The 27,867-nt window shown below is 43.2% G+C and overlaps 1 protein-coding gene across 4 annotated transcripts in view; it reads right to left on the bottom strand.

Annotated features, from left to right (window-relative positions):
• ALPK2 (alpha kinase 2) overlaps positions 1-26,343 on the bottom strand; it is a 65,665-nt gene extending 39,322 nt beyond the window's left edge. Inside the window, exons 1-5 of one of the 4 annotated variants that reach the window (XM_083702799.1) lie at positions 26,245-26,343; positions 20,310-20,622; positions 9,530-9,655; positions 8,355-8,472; positions 6,006-7,731 (exon numbers count right to left, since the gene is read on the bottom strand). In XM_083702799.1, coding sequence (XP_083558925.1) covers positions 6,006-7,731; positions 8,355-8,472; positions 9,530-9,655; positions 20,310-20,472 — 2,133 coding nt within the window. In that variant the 5' untranslated portion in view covers positions 20,473-20,622; positions 26,245-26,343. Of the gene's footprint in view, positions 1-6,005; positions 7,732-8,354; positions 8,473-9,529; positions 9,661-20,309; positions 20,623-26,244 lie in introns of those variants that run through there. The other 3 variants (XM_083702798.1, XM_083702800.1, XM_083702801.1) reach the window with 3 other exon arrangements.
• Positions 26,344-27,867: the final 1,524 nt, after the last annotated feature.

Raw genomic sequence — 27,867 nt, 5'->3', positions numbered from 1 at the left:
TTAATAAAGCAATAATAAAATTCTTTATGAATGTTCCGTCTGACAGCTGTTTGTTCAGTTGCTCAAAATGATGTATTTGATTCCTTGAAGACAGCTGCCCTGGCTTCTAACTTAACATCTATCCCACTTTCTTTCATAATTAAAATTCTTCTTCCTCCCTTGTCCTCATCTAACCCTCTTCTCACTCCGGTCTTCACAGGGTCCTAGTGAATTACTGAAGGCTGCCTTATTTGGTTAGTTATATTGGAGACAGTCTGTCAGTCCTTAACTTGGTTCAATCTCAATTCCTCCCCCCAAGGGGTTAATCAAAAAATCTTTGATGTTTTCCTCAATCCCCTAGAAAAATAAGGCCACTGTACAAGCTTTTCTTGAGATACAGTGGTATCTCTGGCTACATACTTAATTCGTTCCGGAGGTCCATTAACCTGAAACCGTTCTTAACCTGAGATACCACTTTAGCGAATGGGGCCTCCCGCTGCCACCACGCCGCCGCTGCCCAATTTCTGTTCTCATCCTGAGGTAAAGTTCTTAACCCGAGGTACTACTTTCGGGTTAGCGGAGTCTGTATCCCGAAGTGTGTGTAACCCGAATCATTTGTAACCCAAGGTACCACTGTACCTGTGAAATCAGTGGAGAAGGCTGGTCCATTTGGGCAAGTGGGGCACAGTCCCACCAAACACAGTCTGCCCTCAGCCAGCCTCCAGCTCCCTGCCTCCTTCCTTACAACCAGGGGTGGTCCTGGCTGTGGCCATCAGCCTCCTTCTCTCCCCACCCCCTTATTCTCAGTGTTGCTTTTGTGGAATTCAACAAAAGGATGGGGATGGAACCAGAATTAGTTGGCTTTGTCTACTACTAGCCCTGATTCCGTCTGCAATCAGCTCTGGCTGTTGGACTTCTTGCCTCCCATTCAACCAATCCAAATGAGACCCAGCCTTCATGGTATGGTGTTAACCCATTGATTACCTTGGCAAGCGATAAATGCAATCATCAGAAAGCAACTGGGGCCAACCTGAGGACAAGAGGAACTAAATCCATTGGTTGGGGACTGTGATGTTTTTAAAACTACACAGTGAACCAGCATATGACCCGAGGTGCACTCCAAAATCATTTGCAAGTCACATGGGATCTCAAGGAACAGCTCTCAAGTGCACAGCTCTATGCAATCCAAAAATTGATCTGGTATATTCTGCAACATTATAAGGCATTTTAAGCATGCTTCTGAATCATGTGATGTATATAACTGGGATGACAAAGGTGTCTGATTTGGTCCTAAAAATGACAAAAGTGACCCGCTTTTAAATACCTTGGTACACTAAAGCCCTGTCCAGACATTTGCAATGGGTACACTTGGTACACTAAATTCAGGCATTATTAAAATGTGTAAGCTACCACAGAGGGGCAGTGAGGACAAGTTCTTCAAATCAAAATGAGCAGGAAGTCTCAATGGATGTAAGAGACTGTAAACTCATGTAAGGCAACAAAAGTGGACACAGAGGGGGGAAAGCCAGTGTGTTCATCCCCACTGCCTCCCCCATGCGACCTTACATGTCTTAATAATGCTTGTGATGGCCTATATTATAATATCAAAGGCTTCAGTTTTCAAATTAGAGGTACATAACAATGAGCTGGCTGTGGAAATGCATCCACATGATGGTTTAGTCAGATGTGCAGTCTTCTTCTAAAGCGTAAAGCTCAGGAAAAGCCTGTTTCTTTCCCATTTGTAACCAATAAGGCTGTGCACAGCACTGATTGGCTGGTGCTTGTGACATCCCCAAACTACTTCCCCACCCTCCTTTGAGCAGTTTTTCTAACAATGGTTGCTTTTTCAATAAAGCAGGAAATGTTGCCTTATTAAAGAGAGAGGGAGAGACAGAAAGGCAGTATCTACAATTCTATGATACTATGATCTTTATTTGCAAGTATAGCTGTACGCACCATTTCCTTGGGACAAAGTCTTGGAAAAAACTTCAAAAAAGATATTCAGTTTACCGTATTTTTCTGTGTATAAGACAATGTTTTTTGCTATAAAAAAGGCAAAAAATGGGTGTCGTCTTATACACGGATAGTGAATGCAGAGGGGGGGGGCATGTGATTATGTGATTAATGGCAGCAGCAAGTAGGAGATTGGCAGCAGCGATTGGACAGGTGATTAGTGGCTGCAGCAAGGCCTGCTAGCAATTGGCTGTGGCTGCAGCAATTGGGCAAGCGACTGGTGGCTGTGGCAAGTGGGCGGATGGGCTGTTGGTGGCGGCAAGCGGGCAGACAATTGGCAGCTGCAGCGAGGTGTGCGGTGGCTGTGGCAAGCGATCGGCAGTGGCGGGCAGGCGGGTGAGCGATTGCTGGAACTGACCCCCCCCCAAAGCTAAACAACTTACTTTCTTAATTTTGGGTTAAAAAAAATAGGGGTCGTCTTATACATGGGGGCATCTTATACATGGAAATTTGCTTTGGTATTATGCCTTTTGAAGCTGTGCCTACATGCAAACACAGATGAATTCTCAGGGAACATAAATGGACTAACACTTATTATAAAAAGTTATGGTACACAAATAGCCTATGTGGGTGTTTTGTTGTGTCCCAGAAACTTGTCCAATAGCCAGTTCCCTCTGCATTTCAGTGACACCAATGACCTTTGGCAAGTTTGAGAAATGGCACTTTGTCATGTTAGGCCTGTCATTAACATTACTCTGAACTGGCGACATAGAGTGGGTATATGGTTGATGCTCTCCCAGCAATGCAAATATGTTATGATTCTGAAGCATGCTAGTTTCAGAAGCGCTATCCAATGACTTACTTAAAGCTAGCACCATTGGCTTTTAGGATCTGTGAACATGTGAAGTGCTCTTAAGCATTCAAAAGCATTTCTGTTTTTAGCTGCAGTTTTATGGGATTTACAGTGGGCTGCATGTTTCAGACTGTATTTTTAGAGCTTACAGTTGCATCTTTTGATTTTAACAAAAAGACAGAAATTTGTGAATTACATCTGTGCAGTGCACAAATGGAGATATTAAAAAGGCTGCATTTTTTGTGGCCTGATGAAAGCCATGTGGAAGCTGAAAGTTTGTTTCTGTCTCTTCAACAAGTTGACACTGTTTATTTTGTCCTCTGTTTCTTTGCCAGTGAGCCATATAGTAAGGATATTCCAAACAATGACCCAGGTTGCACATCACATTAAGTCATAGTTTAAAATATGCTCCTGCATACTCCTCAAAGTTCCAGGAATGCTCCTCCCTTGGTTTGCCATGTCTTCCAAGATTATGCTACCAAAGAAAGCACAATCAGTAGCCAATAATTGTTCTTGGTTTATCACACACAGTTTGTTTTGGGAAATCAAACCACAAGCCCATGTTCAGCTGACACAACAAGCCAGGCTTTTGACAGTAGCACAGCAGGAGCGGAGACGGACAGAAACAGAGAACTTTTGAGCAATGTGGACATTCACATTAAAGTATAGTTTGTTTTTAAAAATGGTAAAGTTTAACTAAGCAGCTGTGGGAGGGAACAAAGAGATATCAGTTCCTGACTGTTATACAACTGTTGTTGTTGTTATACCTGGGGGTCTCATTGTACTAGATCCACAATGGCTTTGTTAACACTTCCCAAGTAAGACGGGGTTGCTGCCTTATTGAAGTTTTTCAGGTATGAGCTAGTGCATGCTGTCAGTCATTCCCACTTCACTCCTCCTATGGCATGGGCAGGAAAACCAAATCATGAAATAACAATTGCCACATTTTTCCGAGTATAACATGGCCCCTATTTGGGGGACTCCAATTTTAGAAAATGGGGGGAGATGGCCCAGAGTTGTTGAACTTTATTGGGGGGGGATTGCTAAATATCACTCACCCGCACTAGTGTCTGCCCACTCGCCTACAGCAGCCGGCAATCGGACACAGTGGCAGCCTATCCAAACCAGCCCTTGATGCAGCAACCAATCACCCACCAAATCACTGCTGATAAGCTCCTGATTCAACCAATCACACAACCCCCCTCTGCACTTCCCATGTATAAGATGACCCCAGATTTTCTTATACACAGAAAAGTACAGTAAATTTGGTTTCCCGTGACGACTGAACCTGAGACTGTAGCTTGCCTCTCCATAAGAAGCCAGGATCATGAGCCAGCCTTAAACCATGGTTTGTTGCTGGCTTACAAATCCTGGCTTGATAAGGAGAAATAAACCATGAGTGGTGTAGGAGAGCTGAAAACAATGCCAGTATGTTTCACATCTGGCAACCAATGCACCCCTTTGGTTTCAGTTCGTGCATGGGTAGACGAGTCTAAAAAGCCCGGGATACAAATTTTCACAGCCCTCTGGTGGCTAAGAAATAATGTATTTAGCATTAACTCTGGAAGTGTAAACTTGATTCTGATCAAACTAAGCCTCCTGATGTATATTGTTCTCTAGGCACACCCCCCCGCGACATGTGCGAGTGACGCCAGCATGCCGTGGGCATGCCAATGTGACATGGGCATGCTGACATCACACACACACGCCCCGCTACCACGGGGGCAAGGCAGCACACCTGGTGTGAAAAGAGGAGGAGATAAGAAATTACAGAAGAGGAGTAATTTCTAAGTTATGTTGTTGAGAGGAAAAATCTAAAATAAAAAGCATTCGCCACTTAAAGTCTTTGGACCAGTAGCTTGTGTCTAAAATGAGGAGACTAAGGAACGTTATCTCCAAAGCCAATGTTGGTACTTAGCTGGAGGAAAGCTGAACTATGGAACTCCTTGCCACAAGGGCATTTCCACTGACTCTGGAGGTAACAGGACTTAGTCTCTTCATTATGTCATTAAATGCCTGCTGATTGTGCCAAACTTCACCTTAATTCTGTATTTGTTCTATTCCTCCATCATCAATTTGTGATTGGCAGGTCTCAGTAATTGCTTTTGAACCAGCTGCAGATGCTGAGCCTTTCATACAAAACATTGTCTGCATCCATAGAAACAATTTCAGGATTTAGTCAGCTGCTGCAAAAGATGGTTATAGAAGTGCTCTCTTGAGTTCCAATTCTGATTGCAGGTCAGATATGTGAGTCAGTAGTTCTAAGGTTATATTAGCAGAGGCATGAGTGTGTGTTTTTTAATCTAGGTCTTGTGCTATACCTGACAAGTGGTCCAATTTCTTTCCAGCTGTCGTGAGACCACAGTGGATGACTAGTGCTCTGAATCAGAGTGCCGATCACTCACAAACTACAAATTCAGATGCAGGAAAAGGTCATCATTCTACTTGCCGCTAGTCGACGTGGAATAGCAAAACCAGCACAAGGTAGGTAGGGAGGGGAATGGGTAAGGCAAAGGTAGTTTAAACACCCACAGCAGGAAGCACCACCTTAACTTTGGTACATTGCTTTCAAAGACTGGCTTCCTAGATGGCCCCAGAAACTGGACTCAAGCACCTAAGCATGCAACAATGGTGAACCAAGGTACTATAGTCCAGATCAGCACCCCGGAAACCCCATGTAAGCCATGATGAGCCAGTTTAAATGAACAGCGGGCTAGATGTATAGTAAATAACTAGTAAGGTAACTTTGAGGAGATCAGTGCCCATTTTGGGGTTAGGATAATTGCACAATTGCACAGCAACTTCCATTCTGAAGTTGTTCCTAACTCCAAAGTATTTTGAATTCCACCTGCCCATTTGCTCCTCCACACAGGGTTGAGAAACTTTGGCTAGCAGCAAAGAGAAAGATACTGCTTGAATAAGGCGCATGGAACAGATTCAGTATCAGATTTCTCTTCCCAGCTGTCTACAAGTCCCATTAGTGCTGTTCACTATTATCAAGACCTTCCCACACCTGCCCTCTCTCTATAATTAGGATGGCTTATGGTTTATCTGGGCCTTTTTCAAAACCAGATTTCCTTAACAGCAGTAGCTGTCAATCACATCGGCTTGAATGGTGAAGACTTTCAGGATCCACATTCTGTTAAGACAAGTAGTACTGAAGTACATTAAAGTCACTGGACAAGTTTCTTTGCAAAAGGATAACAGTAATTTTCCTTACCATAAGTGTGGCATTTTCATTTGACGTTTGGGTTTTCTCTGATAGGTCACTAATCCATTTGCTTTCCCAAGGGATTCCTTTCTCTCTTTCTTCACCATGAAATAAACTGATGTGGTTTGAAGCATTTGCTATATCCCGCTTTCCTTGGTTTGAAATACTTTCTCCTTGTCGGTGAAGCAGTGCAGCAGAATCCAAACAACTTCTTTCCATCTGAAGTGTGTGAATTTCAGAAGTGTGCCGCTCTTTAGGATGTAACGAATTTAAAGTGTCTTTTGATGTCTTGATCCGATTGGCTTCAACTCTGGATTTACCTTCAGCTGGTTTCTTTCTTACCTTTGCTAACTGTTGCGAGTTTTTCCGAGAGTAGTATTTGTCTGCAACTCGTTTGGTTGCTGTCTCCAAAGAACTGCTCAAATCACAAGAGGAAGACTTCATCGCTGAAATCCCATTTTCTATACCTTGCGAACCGGCAACAGAAACGTCCACAGCAGAGTGACTGCTGCTACTGTTTTCTTCCTCCATTCTAGGACAATCATTTTCAATTGCCATGAGAGTTGCAGACAGCTTGTACTTCTCTTTGTCTTTCATACTGGAAGTTTTACTTTGCTGTTGCCCAACAGTGAGAGTCATTTCTGCTTGCAAGGTTGATGGACTGTAAGCAGTGAGGTCGCTCCTGACAGCTACGTCTTTGGATTTTGACTGATGACCACAGAAGCCAATGGTGGCTTCCATAGGCACAGTGTTATCTGACACTTGAAACAGGCGAGGCATTTCACTAAGGAAGTAAGCACACCCATCACAATCACTCCCCGGTATTAACTCATCTTCCTCATCATCGCTTTCCAACAGGAATCTCAGCTTGCTTTCCCAGTTCTTGTACGTCTCCTCTGTCATCACGTCAGAACATTCAAAGTACTCGAGGGAATCATCATCAGAAGACTCATCAACTGTAATAAAGTTTCTCTCCAAGCAGAGCTCAATGTTATTGCTGGCATTTTTAGAGGAATCCCCTAAAAGGCAGATCTGATCTCCCAGAGGGACACTTGTTTGGTTCCCAGACAGTGTGCTGTTTTTCGGAGGTTTACTAAAGCTACCCTCTTCATGTGTCTTGGCATATTCAGTTGTCTGACAAGCAGCTAAGACTTCAGCATTAAGGCGGCAGCTGTCTGTGTGATCAGTGATTTGACTTGCTGGTTGGAAATCCACATCATCTAGCTCGCCTTCAGTAGAGTCCATAGATGCTTTAGTGCTCTCATAAATAAAGAGATCAGGCATATGCTTGGACATGCCCCTAATGCTGTGATAATATTCCTTTAGATTGGATGCATTTTTAACTTCCATTTCGTCTCCTGAACTATGATTTTCCAATGGAGGACAAGTTTCACATTCCACTGTATGGAAAAACGTTTCTCCCGTTTGCTCTGTAGATAAATTGCTAAATTCTGGTGCTGGAGGTTCTGGTGAACCTAAACAGAAGCCACATTCATGGAGCGAATACTGGTTTTCTGCTAAAGCTTCTTTGTTTTCCATATCATCATCTAAAATTTTCTGCTGACATACTGTAACTTCATTTCCTCTGCATGTTTCTATATTCTCTTCAGAAAGTACATTTTGATATGCTTCAGATTGGTCATCAGAAATCACTTTAAGAAAAGCTGAAGACTGAGTGGTTCCAAAACAGTTCTTGGCCACAATTTTGTAAACTCCAGCTTGTTGCTCTGTGCACCTGTGAATTTTAAAACACGAATATTAAATTTTAATATACAATGTCGGTATTAAATACTTAAACTTTTTTTTTTAAGAAAGTTGAAATATCCTCAATGGAGAGGTATTCTTGATCTCAAAATGACAAAATGTTGGTCACTTAACAGGAAAAAAACCACACTGCGATGCTCAAGATAACTGTGGTCAAAGAGTGATGTAGTGTGAGGCAGCCACAGGGAGGTTGCCTTGGGTGCAAAATTGTTAGGGGCACAAAACACCCAGGGCTGCCTTTTGTGAGGGGGATGGGGCAGGGATGGCTTTCCCACTCTCCTAATGGCCCATCCTGATTGCTTTGTATGTTATTATGTTGTTTGTGTGTGTGTGTGTGAGAGAGAGAGAGAGAGAGAGAGAGAGAGAGAGATATTACAAACTGCCCTGTGATTCTCGGATGAAGGGTTGTATATGAATGTAATAAATAATAATAGCAATAATCTCTATGTGAGGTGCTTTACATGATATCCTAAGCCCTGACTTAGCGAGACTGCATGAACATGCATGCTCTACCGCAGTAGGCGTATATTTGCAGCCTTTGATTCATTCCTGAACATAGTTAAGAAATCAAGAAATGCTGAGGAAACAAATTACCTAAAGAGATGTAAGACCTGAGTCAGGTTATCCTCCAGTATTTCACAGCTAGAAATGTTCTTCTGTTGACTGATGTCTTGCCCGTTCTTATACCAAGTTACCTCTGGTTTTGGGTTGCCTTAAAACACATGGAGAAAACTGTTATTTCACACTGATAAGCAAATGTTTCTGAACGTAAGGAGCTTATGGACTAAATAAGCAGGAGCAACATCTTATATTTGAGCAACTGCACAACTAGAAAACGTTGGGGACGAATCTGTTGCTTGGTATGAGGTATGGACAGACAAGCATTCTCATAAAAAATAGTCTGACATTATTATTATTATTATTATTATTATTATTATTGTTGTTGTTGTTGTTGTTGTTGTTGTTGTTGTTGTTGTTACCCCAACCATCTGGCTGGGTTTCCCCAGCCACCAAAGTATTATCATATACAGTTGCCATATGTCCTCTTTTTCCAGGACACCATCTTTTTCTGGGGTAAAAATTCTGCCGGGGTAGATTTTTTAAATTTGCCAAAATGTCTCTGGCTATACTTTCTGGGTGAGACGGACATAACTGGTGGTTGAAAACTTGCTTTACTCTTCTCTTCTCCTGCCCACTCCCCCAACAATATATCAAAGCTTCTATAGCCTACATATAGTAGGGGTATTTAAAATGAGAGTCATCATAGCATCCTCTCTTTTGCTCTTCAAAATATGGCAACCCTAACATTAAAAAATAATGAGTACTGCCACCTGTGGCTTTTAAATTTTTATGTAGACCCATGTCACCATTGTGTCATCTGCTAGACCTGAACTATGGTTTTAGGCTCCATACAGATATTGGAAACATAAGAAGTTTATTAAACTGGGTTACGTACCATTTTTCAGCAGAACTCTAAATACAGGCCTGCAACAGGGTTTCTTCAAGTGACAAGAGAGATAAAAGATTCTAGAGGTTGGGTTATACTTAAGAGACCAGTGCACTGCTAATTTACTGTGCCTCAAGAAACACAATCACAACTCTATGTAAAAAGCTCACCAGGTTGTTTGAATTTGATTACTGAGCCATTTCCCAAGGCCATTTTGATACAATGAATTTGTCATTCTTCTGAAAAGTGGTCTTTTCTTTTAATAATATACAACTCTTCTCAATTAAAACATGCATTTCAGTATTAAGTCAGGGGTGCTTACCAGATATCTTGCAGGAGAACATGGTATCTCCATTTTCTGGCACCGACACAGATGACAAAGTTGATAAAAAATAAGGAGCGCTCTTATTAACAGATGATTCTGAGCCTGACATAATCCTTCGCCCCACTGATCTGAAAGAAAAATAAAAGCCTAAGAAGCACTATGTCTCTCTTTTAAGTGCCAGCTACTGCAATGAAGCGTTTTATCTTCTGTGGCAGGACATGAAATAAAGTGAAAGTGGCAAGCAATTTAGGGCAAAAATCTTGTTTGGCTTCAGCTGCCTGGGCTGCTAGGAGCAATGACTCACTACTCCGTGACTGATATTCTTTTAGTTCCCATTTGTCAGTTGGGGCAAATGATAACACAAAAGCTTACATTACAGGTGTTTGTTGCACAGACTATCCCCTTTACCATCTAGCACAGGCTTCCTCAAACTCGGCCCTCCAGATGTTTTTGGCCTACAATTCCCATGATCCCTAGCTAGCAGGACCAGTGGTCAGGGATGATGGGAATTGTAGTCTCAAAAACATCTGGAGAGCCGAGGTTGAGGAAGCCTGATCTAGCAGATCTAATGAAAATTCATTTGGTTCCCCCATTTCTCTGGAATGTAATGGTAAGCATTCATAACACCCAACATTTCACAGCCACGTACACCCCTATACTTGCAAGACAGGATCTACACAGGAGTGTCAAGCACAGCACTAATCTGTGTCAGGTCTTGCCCTCATAAAGCAGTTGCCAAGATTAAAGGTCGCCACCTCCCCACATGTCTGCTCCTCTCTAGGGGTTTTTTCCTCCAAGCAATCAGAGACTGCACCTGCATGCCTGCCTTTGCTCCTCCCACTTCATGCCTCTCCTGGTTCTGGGAGACTAGGCGGGAGGGGAGCTTGTCACGGCACACCTGTGCCTCTTCACAAGCCTCACTCATCTCTGCTTTGGGGAGAAGCATTCCTTCAGATAACCCTGCAAGGCTTTGTACTTCCAAGATTCACAATTTGAATTCAGAGCCAGTGCAGATTTTAAGAAGCAAATGTTATATGGTCCCCTAGGCACCAGACCCATCAAGACTCTGGTAGGTGCAACTAACATGGATATTTACAGAGAAATGAGTCCTTTTGTGCCTCACCTAACTGCATCCTACAGTGTGCTGCTCTCCAGCATCAACTATCCCTTGTATTATTGTTATTATTATTAATTAAATTTGTTGTAACAGGGCCAAGGACCATGAAAGGAGCGGGCTGCACAATGTGGCTAAGTAGTAGTCCAGTAGCCCCAAGATGACAGATCTAAAATATGGCTGGATTGCACACACAGTTTAAATAGATCATAGAATCACAGAATTGGAAGGGACCACAAGGGTCATCTAGTCCTACCCCTTGAAATGCAGGAACCTTTTGCTCAACATGTGGCTTGAACCCATATGCTCTACCATCTGAGCTACCATCAGGTTTTTGAGATAGATAGACAGATCTCTCTATCTAAATAATTTTCACCCCACTTTTCAGCTGAAAAGACTGATAGAGCAACTTGCAATACTAAACCATTTTGTATAAAGAAACCTTGATTTAAGTGTTGCAGAAAGTGCCTGGGGAACAGAGAAAAATCTCAGCAACAGTAAACAAGTATCTCCTATTCGTGTTCAGATGCTGATTAGTCCACTTTATGGTAGAGACCTATAATAAGACTTATTATGCAAATTAACAGCAACACTGACAGTGACAAACCCCTATTATTTTTAGCCAAGCGATAACTCTTTTAAAATAATAATTTAACGTTTGCTCCAGGGTAATTTTCCTAGACAAGAATGAACAAACAGGTAAATTAAGTGTATATGTGTAATTACTCTACTTTGCATGGAGATGTTTTAAACTTGATTGCCAAAGACTGAGAGCTGTTTCCCTCGCCTTTTCCCTCTGTGGAAAACAAAAGGCAATCAAAGCAGCTACTTGAAGTTAAATTGCTCCTGTCATTTTCTTATTAGAGGCCTTTTGGTTGTTATCTGATCTTTTAACACATCACACAACCTCTCAAAATACTAACAAGCAGGGTAGAGCAGTGAGAAAGAGGCAGCTGCTTTCATGCAAGGTCTGTAACAGCTACCACCACTATTGGGGACATTTTGCATCTGCATGCTAGTTACTGTAAGGTTACCAGATTTTTTCCCATGAATCCGGGGACACTTTTCAACTTCAGTAGGAATGGGACGCGGGTGGCGCTGTGGGTAAAAGCCTCAGCGCCTAGGGCTTGCCGATCCTAAGGTCGGCGGTTCGAATCCCCGCGGCGGGGTGCGCTCCCGTTGCTCGGTCCCAGCGCCTGCCAACCTAGCAGTTCGAAAGCACCCTCGGGTGCAAGTAGATAAATAGGGACCGCTTTCTAGCGGGAAGGTAAACGGCGTTTCCGTGTGCAGCTCTGGCGCGCCAGAGCAGCGATGTCACGCTGGCCACGTGACCCGGGAGTGTCTTCGGACAGCGCTGGCCCCTGGCCTCTTAAGTGAGATGGGCACACAACCCCAGAGTCTGGCAAGACTGGCCCGTACGGGCAGGGGTACCTTTACCTTTACTTTAGGAATGATAGGATTTTGTCAGGGGACTGATCTGTAAATCCGGGGACCATCCCCGGGAAACGGGGACGTCTGGTAACCTTAAGTTACTGTGAATCACAAGTTGGGGAGCACATTTGCCCCTGGGTTGTGTTGTGGGGTTCCCATTTTAAACACGAGGCTAGGAGTGCCTGGCATAGATGGAAGCCAAGTTGGAGTGCACTGGCAGGAGAGTATAGATTGCTTAAATTGGTGTACAGTGGTACCTTGGGTTACATACGCTTCAGGTTACAGACTCCACTAACCCAGAAATAGTACCTTGGATTAAGAACTTTGCTTCAGGATGAGAACAGAAATTGTGCGGCGGCGGCGCGACAGCAGGAGGCCCCATTAGCTAAAGTGGTGCTTCAGGTTAAGAACAGTTTCAGGTTAAGAACGGACCTCTGGAACGAATTAAGTTCTTAACCTGAGGTACCACTGTACCTGCACTACCCCTACCTGACATTTGCCTTGCCCCACACCATCCTGGTAAGTGGCAGTGTAGGGAGTATAGATGCATGGCATTGTGCAAGGTGCTCCTTGATCAACTCCTGCAAACTCTCTTCCCAGGTTTCCTTGGGAAGAGGGAATGATAATACTGTATTGGCCTGAATATAAACCACGCTTTTTTTCCGAATTCTGACAGTGAAAAGTTAAAGTGTGGCTTATATTCGCGACCTTCCCTTTCCCCCGACGTCTCTGGGGAGGCTTGGGAGCAGCGGGTGGACTGTGCACCTTTGCCCTGCACTCCCGGGCAGCTCTCGGGGGGGGGGGGGAGGAAAGTGGCGCTTTGCTGGCGACCCCCCCCACCTCCCAAGAACAGCGCAGGATTGTAGGGCAACGGCGCGCAGCCCGCCTGCTGCTCCCAAGCCTCCCCAGAGCCGCCAGAAATAAGGGGGACAGGAGGGGGAGGTCGCCAGCAAAGCAGTGCTGCTCCCCCCCCCCAGGAAGCAGCCTGGGAGCGCGGGGGGATGTCTTTTTCTCTCCCCCCCCCTTGAATTTTGAAGGTGCAGCTTATTTGCAGGTGCGGCTTATATTTGGGCCAATACGGTAGCTCAGTATCAGTCTACCTACAAAAGTAGCTAACCCTTTTAGGCCCCAGAGTCACATTCATCCTCAGCTGACCCTTTGGGAGGGACTGCTACATGTCAGTGGGAGGTAGGGGAGTCAATGGGTATGGTGACCTCACTCTTGCACATACACTCTCACATGCATGCACACACAGAGGACATACAGCCGCCCCTCCTCAGCTTGCCTGCACATATCAGCTCTGGATGACGCTATTAACCCCTCTAATTAACAAATGATTGACCTGATGGTCAGTCACCAAAGGGTACCCAATGGCAGTTCGTGCAAGCTTCTAATATGTAATATTCCTGGTGTCAAGATTCCTGATGTCAGATTTATGTCCATTAGAAATCACAAGACAGAGAAACCAGTAGGAGAACACTTCAGTCTCCTAGGACATTCTATACAAGATCTCAAAGTAGCTGTCTTATTACAAAAGAATTTCAGAAATAGACTGGAAAGAGAAGTTGCTGATTTGCAACTTATTACCAAACATAAAACCATGGAGAGACCTGGTCTGAATAGAGACACTGGATTCTTATCTCATTATAAGATAATGGCTTATTATGGGCCCTAAGGAAGTTAGATTGGCTTCAACCAGAGCCAGGGCCTTTTCAACTCTGGCTCCGGCCTGGTGGAACGCTCTGCCTCATGAGACCAGGGCGCTGCAGAATCTGACTTCTTTCCGCAGGGCCTGTAAGACGGAGATGTTCCGCCTGGCCTTTGGCTTGGAGCCAATTTGATTCCCTCCCCCTCTTTCTTTTTTCTTTTTCCTTTCTCCTCCTGCGATGAGGCAGCATTTTAATATTTTAATGCTTCAGTATTTTAATGTTGTAATTTAATCTTGTTTTTAAGTTGTATTCATTCAGCTTGTTTTTATTATTGCTTGTTAGCCACCCTGATAAAGCCATTTCACCCCTTGCTTTTTCCTGCAAGACCAATTGCAGTCCTTAACAGTCATCAACAGGTTTACCACACCTATCAGCCAATCACCCATTCCCACCACCCTTCTGAGTAATACCCCTCCCCACCCTCTCACTATATATAAGGGTCTGATGACTTCTGGTTCAGTGTATCTGAACTGTGCATGCACATGAAAGCTCATACCAATAACAAACTTACCGTAGTTGGTCTCTAAGGTGCTATTGGAAGGAATTTTTAAATTTTGTTTCGACTACGGCAGACCAAAACAGCTAAGGAGAGACTAAAGTTGGTAGGATGGTGTCCCATTTGCCCAAATGAATGAGCCTTTAGGAGAAATGGGCAAATGGTCAATTTGTCAAAATGGTTTCCCTCCCCTTTTCATTATTTTGCTGAATCAAAGAGTCTTCCATGAACATGAGGACACCGGCTGCATACAACCCATTATGTTCTTATAAGCAAGGACTGCTGCACCAGTATATCCTGACAATCTGTGGCATTCTGCTAGCTGATCATATGCCATTGAAGGCTTTGTGCCTTTGCATTAGCATCAAATCTATTGCATTCAACCAGCTATAGCCATTATCAGCGCATCTGGTTTAATGGCAGCAAGAAACACACAAAGCGTTGAGTGGCACACAAATGAAGAAGAAAAACCAGGATGTAGCAGGTGTGATCTGATATTAGGAGCTGTAGCATTCTCCCATGGTCTCATGTAACAGAATTACTGTGATGAGCAGGGGGGGAAGCATAATGTGAAAGGATGTGAGATAAACAGCCACCTTGGAAAATATAATTTGAATTTATTAAGGCCTGCAAGAAATGCAGGTATGGCCTCACTTAAGGGAGTAATTTTCTGAAGATAAGATGCAATGGTAGAATGAAGATGATCAGCAATCAACTCAACTTAGTTTTTGCAGGTGAAAATAAGTAAGGGGTGGGGGGGAAGGTAATGCAGAATAAGGATATCATAAAGGAGCAAACTATACACATGTATGCATAATGAAACCCCAACTTTAAAAATGAAAGCAGCTGCTGCAATTTTGAGTTGAGATACAGCAAAGTACAGAGGGAGATGGAAGAAATGAATCACTCTCAAAGAGAACAAAGGCGGATACAGGTTTGCATGAAATCTGCATATACTAATTTAGACATAATTACACTATAATTATTTCTAAATTACTAATAATTCAAAATGTCATTATTTCTAAATTACTATTAACTGTAATTTTTAATATAACTATGGTACATCTCACTTTAGTGAGGAAGAATTTGCCCAGGTGACCTTTGTGCCTGCTTCCTCTGCTCTCTAGGCAGTAATTACTGATGGGCAACTTCAAGCCTCCGGCTGCTCTCCCTCCTTTTGGGTAGGGCTGGGCGATATTAGCTTTTCAACATTGCGGTGTATCGCCAGCCAAACATTGCAATTTGGCGATATACCATGATGTTGAAAAAACAAGATGCATTGGCCTCTGTCTGTGAGACACTGGGTGAAACTGACCCAACTCTCCCCTCAAGAGCTGAGGCGGTTTCATCCAGGCACTCATGGGTTAGGACAATGCAGCTTGTTCACGCCGCTCAGCAGGGGACTGGGAAGGTTCTCCCTCCCCAACTGAGACATACATGCGGCAGGAGCAGAGGGGCTGCTCAGCTGGGGGAGTGTATGTTCCCCCTCCCCAGCTGAGAGAGCCCCGGTGCTCTCCCTACTTGCATGCAAGCAGACGGAGCAATGGGGCTCCTTTAACAGCTTGCTGCGGGGAACAACAATCTGAGCAGTTTCACGGAGCCCCCACCCTGCTGCCAGTTCGCGGGAGCCAGTGCCGGGCCGGGGGCTCATTTAACTGCTTGACTGAGGCAAGGGCAGCTGCACAGTCCTCAGCCAAGCAGTTTAAAGATGCAGAGGGAGGAACAAGCTGCATTGGCGCCTTGCTGATATAGCTCGTTCCTCCCTCTGAGGCATATGAGGGCAGAGTGGGATGGCGGTTTCACTCAGCGATATATCGCTGGCGAAACTGCTCCTGCTCCTGGAGGAAGGAACTCTTGACTCCCTCCAGCAGATGCTGCTAGCAGAGGGACTCAGGAGCGGTGGCAGTTTCACCAGTGATATATCGCTGAGTGAAACCAGCACCACGGTCTGCTCCTCATACCGGTCCTGGGTGATATATTTATATATCGCCCAGGCCTACTTTTGGGTCTTTATCTTTATATGAGAGTTGGCCTGGTAAGCCCATCGAAAAGAGGGGTGTCCTCTGACAGACCTTCAAACAGAGGACTATCTTCTGTAATGAAGGTTACATGGATGTCCTATAGGAAAGAGAGTTTCCATTCAGCCCGTTTCATTGCCACTCCTTTCTGTTCAAAATGGTTTTTCCCTCCAATGCCCCAGGATTCCAAATGCCTAAAAACATGTTTTAGGAATCCGGGAAGGAAGAGCACGTATGCAGTGGCAATTTGAGCAAAAGGGGCATCTGCAAATTGGTTACACATTCACACATACGGTATGTGCTATTCTACTCAGTAGAGTAGCTTTCCAAGACTGTTTTTTTTTTAACTACTCAGTCAGGGCTCTGCTTCATACCTTAGTTTCTATGCAGTGTATAGTTTTCCTTTGCAGTTTGCAGTTTTACAATTATGCAGATTTTTTTAGTATGGGGATAGATAATATTTAAGAAAGCCATGGAGATGAAACAGTATGGTTTGTGCATTCATGCACCACAATAAGAATACTCACATCTGACAGAATTTTGCAGTCTGAGAACATTGCAGTCTGGGAGCAACGAAGGAACTGGCACACACAGTTGCAAATAAAATGGCAATCTCTTGTGGTGGTGCTTCGTGCAACAGGAGAACGGCTAACGTCACATTTAAGAAGGGAAATGATAACAGTAACCCAGGCAACCATAACCCTCAGTAGAAGGGCACAGGGTCTGTAGTGATATGGCTATGGAGGAGCTTTAATCCATGCAGGTGGTGCAAAAGAAGCAAAGCTCACATGAATTCTAGAGCCTGGGAAATGAAAAGAAAAGGCACCATGCGCATTTGTCCTGGTTTGTGCCACCTGCTGTTTTAATCAAGCTCTGGCAGCTGCACCCAATCATTCAAACTTCTTCTTATACACACCAATCATGCTGGTGAAGGGTGCTTTGTACATATTTTTGCTTCCCGTTGAGGTGAGCTTACAAGAGAGCAGCCTGGCCCAAAGGCTGAGAAAAGCAAGCGTGTGTTGCTTGTTCTCCCTTTGATTGTACAGAAGCAGCAATTCGTACTGTTCATATTGTTCAAGTTGCTTTTCTTAAGTGCTCAGAGTGTCCTACTTTACAGAGGGCAGTCCTTTATTAGAAGGGCTCTCAGAGGGCATTCCTTCCTATCTGAAGGACTGTTTGGTCCAAGTCCAATTTCATGGTAATGAAACAGGACGGGGGAAAGCAGGGGTATTGCAGGTGTACCTGCACAGCAAACCAAGTAAGCACACAGATAGCATCTGGTCATACCTTTCCCCACTGTGGTAAGATGTTTCGTATTTCTATTAAAATATAATATCCTGCTCTGGACAGGATTGTTCTCCCCTCAAAGGAATGGGTCCAAGTTTGCGGTAATGTCAATCGGTCCAAAATGCAGCACTTCGATTGCTGGATGGGGTACCCTTCAGATCTCATATAGCCTGCTTTGAAACAGTTGAACAGGATGCCAGTTCATTTCCAGGCCCAATTCAAGATGCTCACATTACTACTTAAAACCCTAAACAACCCAGGCCCCAAATACCTGAAAGATTGCCTCCTTCCCTATAGCCTCTCAGGTGCTAAGATTGGCCACTGCCCTCAGACGTTGGGTGGGTGGTGGCCCAGGAAAGGGCATTCACTGTGGCAGCCCCTAAGCTGTGGGACTCGCTTCCCACCGAAGTACACCTGGCACCTTCATCATACAGGTTTTGGAGAATGCTGAAAACACACCCGTTCACCCTGGCTTTTGACACTTGAGATGCATATTTTTAGGATCCACCTTATTTTACATTGTTTTAAAACTTTTTAATATTGCATGATATTGTGTTTTGATATTAAAGTTTTAATAGTCATAAACCACCCTGGGACGTTGGGGTGAAGGGCAGGTTAAAAATTGTAATAACTATCACCACCTTGGGTGGGGATAGGTAATGTATTCCAACCCTGTTTCATGCAGCAATCTTGCAATTGCAGCATCTCTGACAGGTGATTGACCAGCCTCTGCCTAAGTACCTCCCACAGAGGAAAACCCACCACCTTCCAAGGCAATCTATTCCACTGGATCAGCAAGGCCTGGGTTCAAATCTTTGCTCAGCCGTGAAGCTCACTGGGTGATTTTAAGCCACTCACTTCTCTCAGTCTCCCTTACTTCATAGGGATGGTGTGAGGACAAGATGGGAGAAACTCATATATGCCATTATGAACATAGAGAAAGGATGGAGAAAATATAAAAATGGAAATATGTTCATACATATACAGTGGTACCTCAGGTTACATATGCTTCAGGTTACAGACCCCACTAACTCAGAAATAGTTCCTCAGGTTAAGAACTTTGCTTCCGGATGAGAACAGAAATTGTGCTCCGGCGGCAGCGGGTGGCCCCATTAGCTAAAGTGGTACTTCAGGTTAAGAACAGTTTCAGGTTAACAACAGACCTCCGGAACGAATTAAGTACTTAACCTGAGGTACCACTGTCTCACCTAAGAGCATATAATACTGTATGTATATGTATATGTATATGTGTGTGTGTATGTGTATATATATATATATATATATATATATATATATACACACACACACACACACACACTCAGAAACACGTTTTGAAACTACAATTTCTCCTCTGATTTAAGACCAATAGTGGCTAGCGATATGGTGCGGGTTGGGCTGAGCTGCTTGACATCAGCCTTCTTGACATCACATGCTCCTGCTGCTTACTGAGAGGTAGAAGGGGAGGGGCAAGGCAGTGGCCACTTAGTGTGGTGTCGTATGGATGCAGTGGCAGAAGCAGCAAATTGGCTCTGCCACTGCACCTGTACCAAGTTCTTGCTGTAGCAATACAGCACTGGGAAGACAAGTCAGCAATGCAGCCCCACTGGTTGCTACTGCTTAGGACTAATTCTGAAAACTATTTGAGCCAAACTAGGTGAGATATATGAAACTCAGGAGCAATCTCCTGATAGCTTTTAACTGAAATGAAGCTGCAGTAGGATATGAATTTAATTGTAATAGTGGGAGGCAGAGGTGCTTCCCCATGGAACATTTCTCCAATCAAAACTGCCAGCAGTAGTTTTTTTCTTTCCAGCGGAAAACATACAAGGATCATACTCGGAGCTCATTCCAACCAAATTTCAGTAAAGTTGGAAAATTGCTCTCACTTTCTCCTCGTCTAATCTAGTTTTGTCCTGAGACGTTTTAAGCACTGGTGACTTAATTATTTAAGTCAATGGTATTTTTTTCCAGCAAACTCTTGCAAAAAGTGTAGTTTAAGTTTAATGTATTTTTCCTAACCATCTTGACCGGTGGTAATAATTGTTGATTAATTTAGAAAGGAAAAGCATTGCCTATGCAGATTTTAGTTTAAAGAGGAGCTAATGAAATCTAGTAAATCACAGACACATGCTGATCTTGCTTCCATCTATTTTTAAATGCTCATCACGTAACTGTATCCGACGTATTCAACATGTGCAGTTTCTTTGGTCTGCATTTTGGGTATGTAGTGTACACATTCTATATATTAGCCACACACACTCATGTCAACAACTATCTATGATAATTCATTAGATATTTCATATAATGAGGTAGACACACTGTAAACTATTTTTCCAATGCGATTACAAACATCCATAACTACGGAGATAGTCGGCATTCTTTATGCACAGACCAGGTTTGCCAATTTTATTTCAGTGTTTATCTCCTAAATATATTATTCGGCACTTAATTTGAATAAAAAGGTATGGGACATTATTTGAGGACACCCCCAAGCGCTGCAAACGACAACTATGAAAGGTTAGTAAAGCCTAGTAAGGTAAATAATTTACCAAAAGTAATATAATGAACAGCAATGTTGGTTAAACATGTGTTTTAGGGAAATATGAAAACGAAATAAATATGTAGCTATCTACACATCCTAAGAAAACAGAGAATGCAGATACAACTTTACAACAAGGCTATAAACTCTTCGCCAGCTGAAACAGCAAATGTGCATACTTACATCGTAAGGCTCTCCTCGGAAGGGCTTGTGTGACATAGAAAGAAGGGTAACTTGTTTCCCCTCTGCTGTGGCGATATCCAAAGACAAAACCAAGTTGTAAGTAATTCCCGCTTGTGGCAAGCGAGGCTGAAAATATCTGTGTTGTTTTGCTGGGTCTGATCATATCACAGCGATCAGTTAAGGGTGGGTTATTTCATCACAAGGCAGCAGGTGATTCTTCCCAGGAAGATCTTGGCGGGAGACTCTGGGCCTGCAGCTTCAGATCACATCTTCCCCCGTCAGGAATCAGGATACGTAAAAAAGAACCCCTGTGCTTTTTAATGGAAAGATAACAAGGCATTGATATTATTGGAGCTCGGTACCTCAGTTTTAGTTCATAGGCATGTTCTTAGTTAAACATCTGCTTTCTCAAGTAGAAATTAAAAGCCATTAATCCCCTCAACATCTCTAGTTGCCTGGGAAAGATTCAACGAGAGGGTTTTTTTATTATTATTGAGACAGGTGGGAATAAATGGGAAATCCTATTAACTCAGGAAATTAACGAGACTTAACTGTTACCAGCGGAAGAGAGTGCACTTGTATGGAAATCAGTGTTAGTTCCTGGAGGGTAAAATGAGCACTGAAGACATTATATAAGTCAGGAGAATTTAGGCAAAAAAAGAATAAGCATATAATGGCACACCTAAAATGAGACCACCAGAAATGTGTTTAATTCTCTCACATAGGTGTATGAATGAGAGATGCATTTGTGTTTGTCTGTATGAGGTGAGTGTGTGCATAAGAGTGTGGTACAGCCACCTTGTGTGAATTCTGCCATCAGGTTCAACTGCACATAGATGCTCCATGGTAAGCTTGAGGTTGACTGTATTCTCCTTAATGTTGTTTTATGTCATGTCCCCTTGGCAGCCATGCTGTGCTGTGTGAACCGCCCTGAGATCTTTTGATGAAGGGGAGTATATATATTTAATAAATAAATTTTTAAAATGCCCTACATGGCATCAATTTTGTGACTGGTGACCACAGCACTTTCTCAAAATTCAAAATGTTTGCACTGGTCCAAAAACACAGATGACTCCTGGCCTACATAATGCCTCAAATAATCCTAGCTCTTGGCTAAGACAACATTTCCCAGTTCTGAAGGAATGGGTTTCTGTGCAGTCAGTTTAAAACTGACTCAACCCCGCCCCCCTTTTCCTTCTTTTTTCCAATAGAGCACTCTAAAATGCATAAAACTTGAGCTGTTGAGCAAATGCATAACAAGGACACGGCTGTATAAACAGCTCTCTCCTTTATCAGTCACAGCAAGGGGTGACCCTGTACTGTACCAGTAGAACAGAGAAGACACGTCTGTGCCTTATCTTATGTCCTGACCACAAAAGACGAACAGACCCATTCTGGGAACAGCGCCAGAGTGTGTTCTCGAAGATGATGACCTCTTCCTCCAAGATAAGAGTAGGAAGAGGAAGATCCTTTTATGGTCAGAAGTATAGGAAGGAAGATCCTTTTATGGTCAGAAGTACAGGAAGGAATACCCTTTTATGGTTAAGAATACCACAGCAAGAACATATGTGATGTCAACCTGCGTACATAGGCTGACGTGGTTGGATTCCTGGGGAAGGAGGAAGAGGGTGCCTGGAGGATATATATACTACATGAAACTTCTCATTTCTTTGGACTTGCTGTGGACTCACCAAGCAAGTGCCTTCTGCTATCCGGAGAGCAGAATAAACTCTTTCTTGGAATCAACCTCGGTGTCATTTGACTTCCTTCCTCCTGTCCCGGAGCAACGCAGACCCAATCGGTGAACTCCAATAAGGCTACAGCTCAACCAGGAGAATCCATTGGATTAGCCTCTCACCACTCCTCTGCATCCAGCCAGTCCATGACAATTTCTGCCTTGAATATCCATCTTGCACTCCCTTCCCTTTGAGTATTTCTGACAATGGGATCTCACCCAGTAGTTTCCTAAGCTTTTTCAAATTGGCCTTCTTAAAGTCCAGTGAGCATCTCTGACTACTCAGCTTCCTCTTGCCCCTGCATCATGAAACTCAAGAGGACACAATCACTTCCTCCCAAGGTTCCCAGCACTTCCACTTCATCAAGCAGCTCCTCCATGTTGGTGAGGACCAGGTCCAAGACAGATGATCCCCTTGTTGCTTCTTCCACCTTTTGGGAAATGGAATTGTCATCAAGGCAATGGAGAAATTTGTTGGACCTTACATTCTTGGCAAAATTTGAGTTCCAACAGATACTGGGATAGCTGAAGTCCCCCGTGACTATATCTCTCCTGTTTGAATATTTGGTAATCTGCTCAACAAAGGCATCATCCAAGTCTTCATTCTGGCTTGGAGGTCTATAGCAGACCCGTAGGGTCACTGTTGTTTCCCTCTCCTACCATTTTTACTCCATACTCCTTCCATGCTCCAGGTCATGGATCTCTTCACAAGTGTACACACCTTTTACATACAATGCTACACACCGTCCCTTCCTAACAGGTCTATTCCTTTCAAATAGGTTATATCCTTCAATTTCTACATTTCAGTCATGAGTCTCATCCAACCAGGTTTCAGTGATGCCTATTAGGTCGTATTTGCCACCCTGTTTTAAGAGCTCCAATTCATCTTGTTTGTTTCCCACACTCTGTGCATTAGAATAGAGGCAACTGAAAGCATGAGTCATTCCCTCCAGCTTCCTTCTTGTAGTTTCTTGCCATTTAGCAGGTTTCTAGAGCACCACCTCAGTTTCCTGTGCATCAATGAAGCGATTATCTCCAGTACCAGGTGTACTGTTGTCTGCAATATTGCCTCCCTCCTCCTCAGGATTTAGTGTAAAGTTCTCTTGATGTTACGGACTGGTTGGATGCCAAGGAGTGGTGGGATGTGCCAGCTGGGAAACCCTCAAGGGAAGAAGGCTCAGAGCCCAGGGATTGGTGGTGGGATGACGATGAGTGGTCAGAAGGAGAAGAGGGAGAAGACTCGGAGGAACAGATGTTGGAAGCTGAAGAGGTAACAGGGCTTAGTGAGCAGGAAGAGGCTGTGGTAGAGAACAGTCCAGAATTAGAGGCAGAAATGGAGGCAGAGATGAGGCAGGCTGCTGAAGAAGCCAGGGAGTCTCCCCCTCCTGCTGCAACCAACTCCCCTCCCCTCTGCACTATGAGGCAGGTTATGTGGAGTGTTGATCAGTAGCCTTCTGTGTTCCGACTGTAAAACACAGTTGAGCTTTAACAAAGGATATTCAGCCGGCTGAAACGGAATCTTAGCTTTTAATCAGAAATACAAATAAATGTTGCCATTTAAACAGCTAGCATGATGTACAAACCTCATAAAAGAAAAGGAAATAAGTATCCTGCCTCTGCTTGATTATTTTCCTCCTTAATCCTCTACACTAATCTATCACACTCAATAGGAAAACATGAAAGCCTAATTACCCCCCCATTCACTTCCCAGAACAAGGAATTTCAAATTACTCTGAGATTTGGCAGATGACACATTTGACCCTGCTCTGAAAAAAAGTCAGGGTTGCACCAAATGTTTCCCTGCTGTTGCCCAACTACCTGTAATACTCAGCTAAACTGCATCCAACCGTAGATTATTATCATTTTTCATAGAGATGCAATATTTTATTTTAAGGACATCCTTCTCTGCAGCAGCTAATTCATTAGTCTATTTAATATATTGATATACCACTATTCATTATAAAAGTCTACTGTGATGTCCAAAATACATTAAAACAACAACATGTTTAAATAGTAAATGCAGCAATTTACAGTGGAATTAAAATCTAGGCATTAAAAGCATCCAACCAAAGCGCAACACATTTAAAATCCATTTAAAACATAGTTTCTTAACTTCCCAAGTGAAATCAAGGTATCCCAGTACCTACAGTTGTATGAATGAGCTGCACATATGACTGCCATCCTCAAAGTCCCAGCACCTGATAATTGGACTATAGAATCTAGTTATCTTAGTTCTTAACTCTTAAGTCTTAACTATTCAAATACTAGAAGCATATTATTGGAGTCATTGTCTGTCTAATGTAACACTTCATTGCTCATACAACTGTGAACACTCAGTTGTGCAATAAAGCAGCTTATCTAAACAGTTTGTAAGATGCAAAAGCCAACATCCACTTAATTAGTTATTTGCAAGGCTAAGTGCCAGTTGCTAAGATATGTTGCTGAACATATATAGCATTGCCAAAAAGGCTAATGCAGCCAGTGTCGTAATATTTTACCGCACATTAGTTCATGTTTTCATTGTTTGCATGCCAAAAATTCCTCACCCAAGTGGAAAGTGCTCTGCTCATGGGTACTTCAGAACAGGAGAGGAAACATTTAAAAGAGGATGGCATTCCTAGAAGAGGGTTTCCTGAAAACTTTCTATGCAAATTAGGGTAATCTGCATTGGAAAATTTTCAGCTTGCATCATAACATTTTCTAGCGCCATAAGGAGTGATCTAATTTAGCATGCTAATTTTACTTGTATTTACTTTTAAAAAGCACCCCATGATATTTTCATGATATTATCCAATGTCTTTGTTCAGACCAGGTCTCTCCATGGTTTTAAGTTTGGTAATAAGTTGCAATTCAGCAGCTTCTCTTTCCAGTCTATTTCTGAAATTCCTTTGTAGTAAAACAGCTACTTTGAGATCTTGTATAGAATGTCCTGGGAGATTGAAGTGTTCTCCTACTGGTTTAAAACCATGGAGAGACCTGGTCTGAACAAAGACATTGGATTCTTATCTCATTATACATGACAAAGCCATTTTTTACCTTCTCACCCCTTGCTTTTTCCTGTAAGACCTATTGCAGTCGTTAAGAGTCGTCAACAGGCTCATCACAGCTATCTGCCAATCACCCATTCCTACCACCCCTCCCCACCTTCTCACTATATAGAAGGGTCTGGTAACTTCTGTTTCAGTGTATCTGACGAAGTGTGCCTGCACACGAAAGCTCATACCAAGAACTAACTTAATTGGTCTTTAAAGTGCTACTGGAAGGAATTTTTTTGTTTTGACTATGGCAGACCAACACGGCTACCTATCTGTAACTGGAACCATGATATTTTGTTTTTGTCCAAATGAAAATATTTGAGGGGGGGGGGGTGGAATAAAGCACACTTAATATGGTTTAAATGCCATGTTCTGTGGACATTTTTTATTGGATTTTTTATTTTAAAAATTAAAGACAATAGGATGTACTCCCATCATATTGTTTAAATTTAAGGGGGAAATCCACAAGGTACTGAAACAAGCTGACACACTAATAAATTTTAGTGCCTGAAGAAGTGTGCTTGATTTGCTAATTCACACACTTGGTTGCTATAATCACCTGAAAAACATTAATTACAACTTTGAAACTGTCACGGTTGCCTAATATTGTACTTCTGGCATTCATTCAATGTTACTAATGAACTTCCGTTACCAGAATGAAACAGCAAATTATCGGGGGGGGGGGGGGGGAGACACATCGCTGCTCCTGCACAAGAAATGGCTTTTGGGCAACACTCTATCCATGCAGGCAGTGTATCTAAATTAACCATTTCCTTATTATGAATGTGTTCCCCAAATGCCCTTTCCCTCTGTCTGTCTGAGCAGCTTTTCCCAACCTGTTGCCCAAAGAATCCTGGTATCTATTATTTACCTCCCACAGAGCTACAGGACCCAGCACCCTTAAGAGATTACAGTTCCCAGGATTATTTGCAGCAAATCATGTGCTTGTAACTCCATCAGAGAAGCTGCCAAAATCTGTGTGACAGTTTTGGGCTGGATGACACCTCAGAGTCCCCTCCCAACCAAGTGATTCATGTGTTTCTGTGAATGGATTTTCCTGTGAGTGTAAGTTTCTCAGCATTCTCTTTTGTTAAGGAGAATAGCTCACTTCCAGAAACTCCCAGAAACTATTTTAGAGAAGTGGGCATGTATTTTCTTCCCTCACCTTTCCTCTCCCCTAGTTGCAGATGAGGTCATCAAGCTGCAATGCATGCAGAAACAGCTCTTCAAGAGAAAGGAAGAGGGGCGCAGGTGTCTCCCCTAGTGGGACAGCAGTATCCTGGAAAATGATGGAAACCAGAAAGCAAGGGGGAAATGCTACAGCCACCGTCTCTACAAAGGGATAAATGGGGAACCAATACAACTTGATTTTTGAAAGATAGGGTATTTGGAAATGGGTGGAAGTGATTATAAAGGCAGCACTATTTTTCCTAGAACACCTTCCTTGTTCTCTTACAATGGCAATGATGCCCACCTGAGAGGTACTGGAACTGAGTTCTCTGTGAACAAAAGGACTGCAATGGTTCCTAGAGAGGAAAGTCATCAGTGTTGTATGTAAGAACTAATGAAGTGCAGCAAAGGACTCATATTGCAGTCCAGTTTTTTAAAAATACTACTATAATGCTGCGCTGGGGCATATGAAATAATGAGAGAGTACTGCACCAGCGAGCATAAGAAAAGTTTATTTCTTATGCAACTAAGTTGCACACATCTAGGATAGCTGAACAGGACTCCGGGTCAGAAGGTTGGAACCAGGCCAGTCTTAAGACGCAGGACATCTAATATTAGAAATGAAGTACTGGGTAGAGGGAGAATCTGGAACAAGTTGTGAGAAAGTCAAGAGAGTCACAACCATATGATTAAAAAAAACCCACACAACTAGATGGCAATCCAGGAGCCAGTCAGACAAAAGCTTTTATCTGAGCTGAACAAGTCAGATGGAAAGAGAGCTGAGGCAAAAGGGAGAACCTACTAAAAAACTGAGTGGTGTTTGTGTCCATTTTCAAGGAGGGCAATTTTGCAGGCTGAGAGGCTGTATGCTGGCATGGAAAGACATTGAGGATAGAAGCAGGGCATTGAAATCCTACAAGGGGCAGCAGGAAGCATGAGGCTTCTATCCTATACACTCAACTGGGAGCAAGTCCCATTGAACTCAGAGAACTTGCATCTGAGTAGGCAGATGTACAGTGGTACCTCGGGTTAAGTACTTAATTCGTTCCGGAGGTCCGTTCTTAACCTGAAACTGTTCTTAACCTGAAGCACCACTTTAGCTAATGGGGCCTCCTGCTGCTGCCGTGCCGCCGGAGCATGATTTCTGTTCTCATCCTGAAGCAAAGTTCTTAACCCAAGGTACTATTTCTGGGTCAGTGGAGTCTGTAACCTGAAGTGTTATGTATTTAAGTATATGAAGGAAAACCACGGGAGATAGCAAAATCGGGTGCTGTGAAGTCTGCTTCATATACTGCATTTTAGTGGGCTACGCATTGCAGTTTCAGCAGGTCTGAATGCAGGATTTTTGTTAGGGAGGGCAGGCCTTTTGTTTGGTGGGTGGGGCAGAACCTCAGTTTGCTATGTATTTTTATTGATTTTTTTAGGGGGGCAGCTGTCCCTCCCTATGGCTACACTCATCTTAATGTACAGTACTAAAACTGGGGCAAGTGTTATCTGTTTCACAACCGACTTCACAGAATCTTGTTTCATAGAGTCTTGCCACATCCAAGAATGGCCTAAGGCATTTTAGAAAACAAGCAGGAAAGCACAGCATTCTGCAACATTTCATTGCACAGGT

This window comes from Podarcis gaigeae (genome assembly GCF_964106915.1).
Source record: "Podarcis gaigeae genome assembly, chromosome: 11".
NCBI classification, from domain to species: Eukaryota; Metazoa; Chordata; class Lepidosauria; order Squamata; family Lacertidae; genus Podarcis; species Podarcis gaigeae.
Note: the sequence above shows the minus strand (reverse complement) of the source record. Positions and strands in the feature narration are given on the sequence as shown.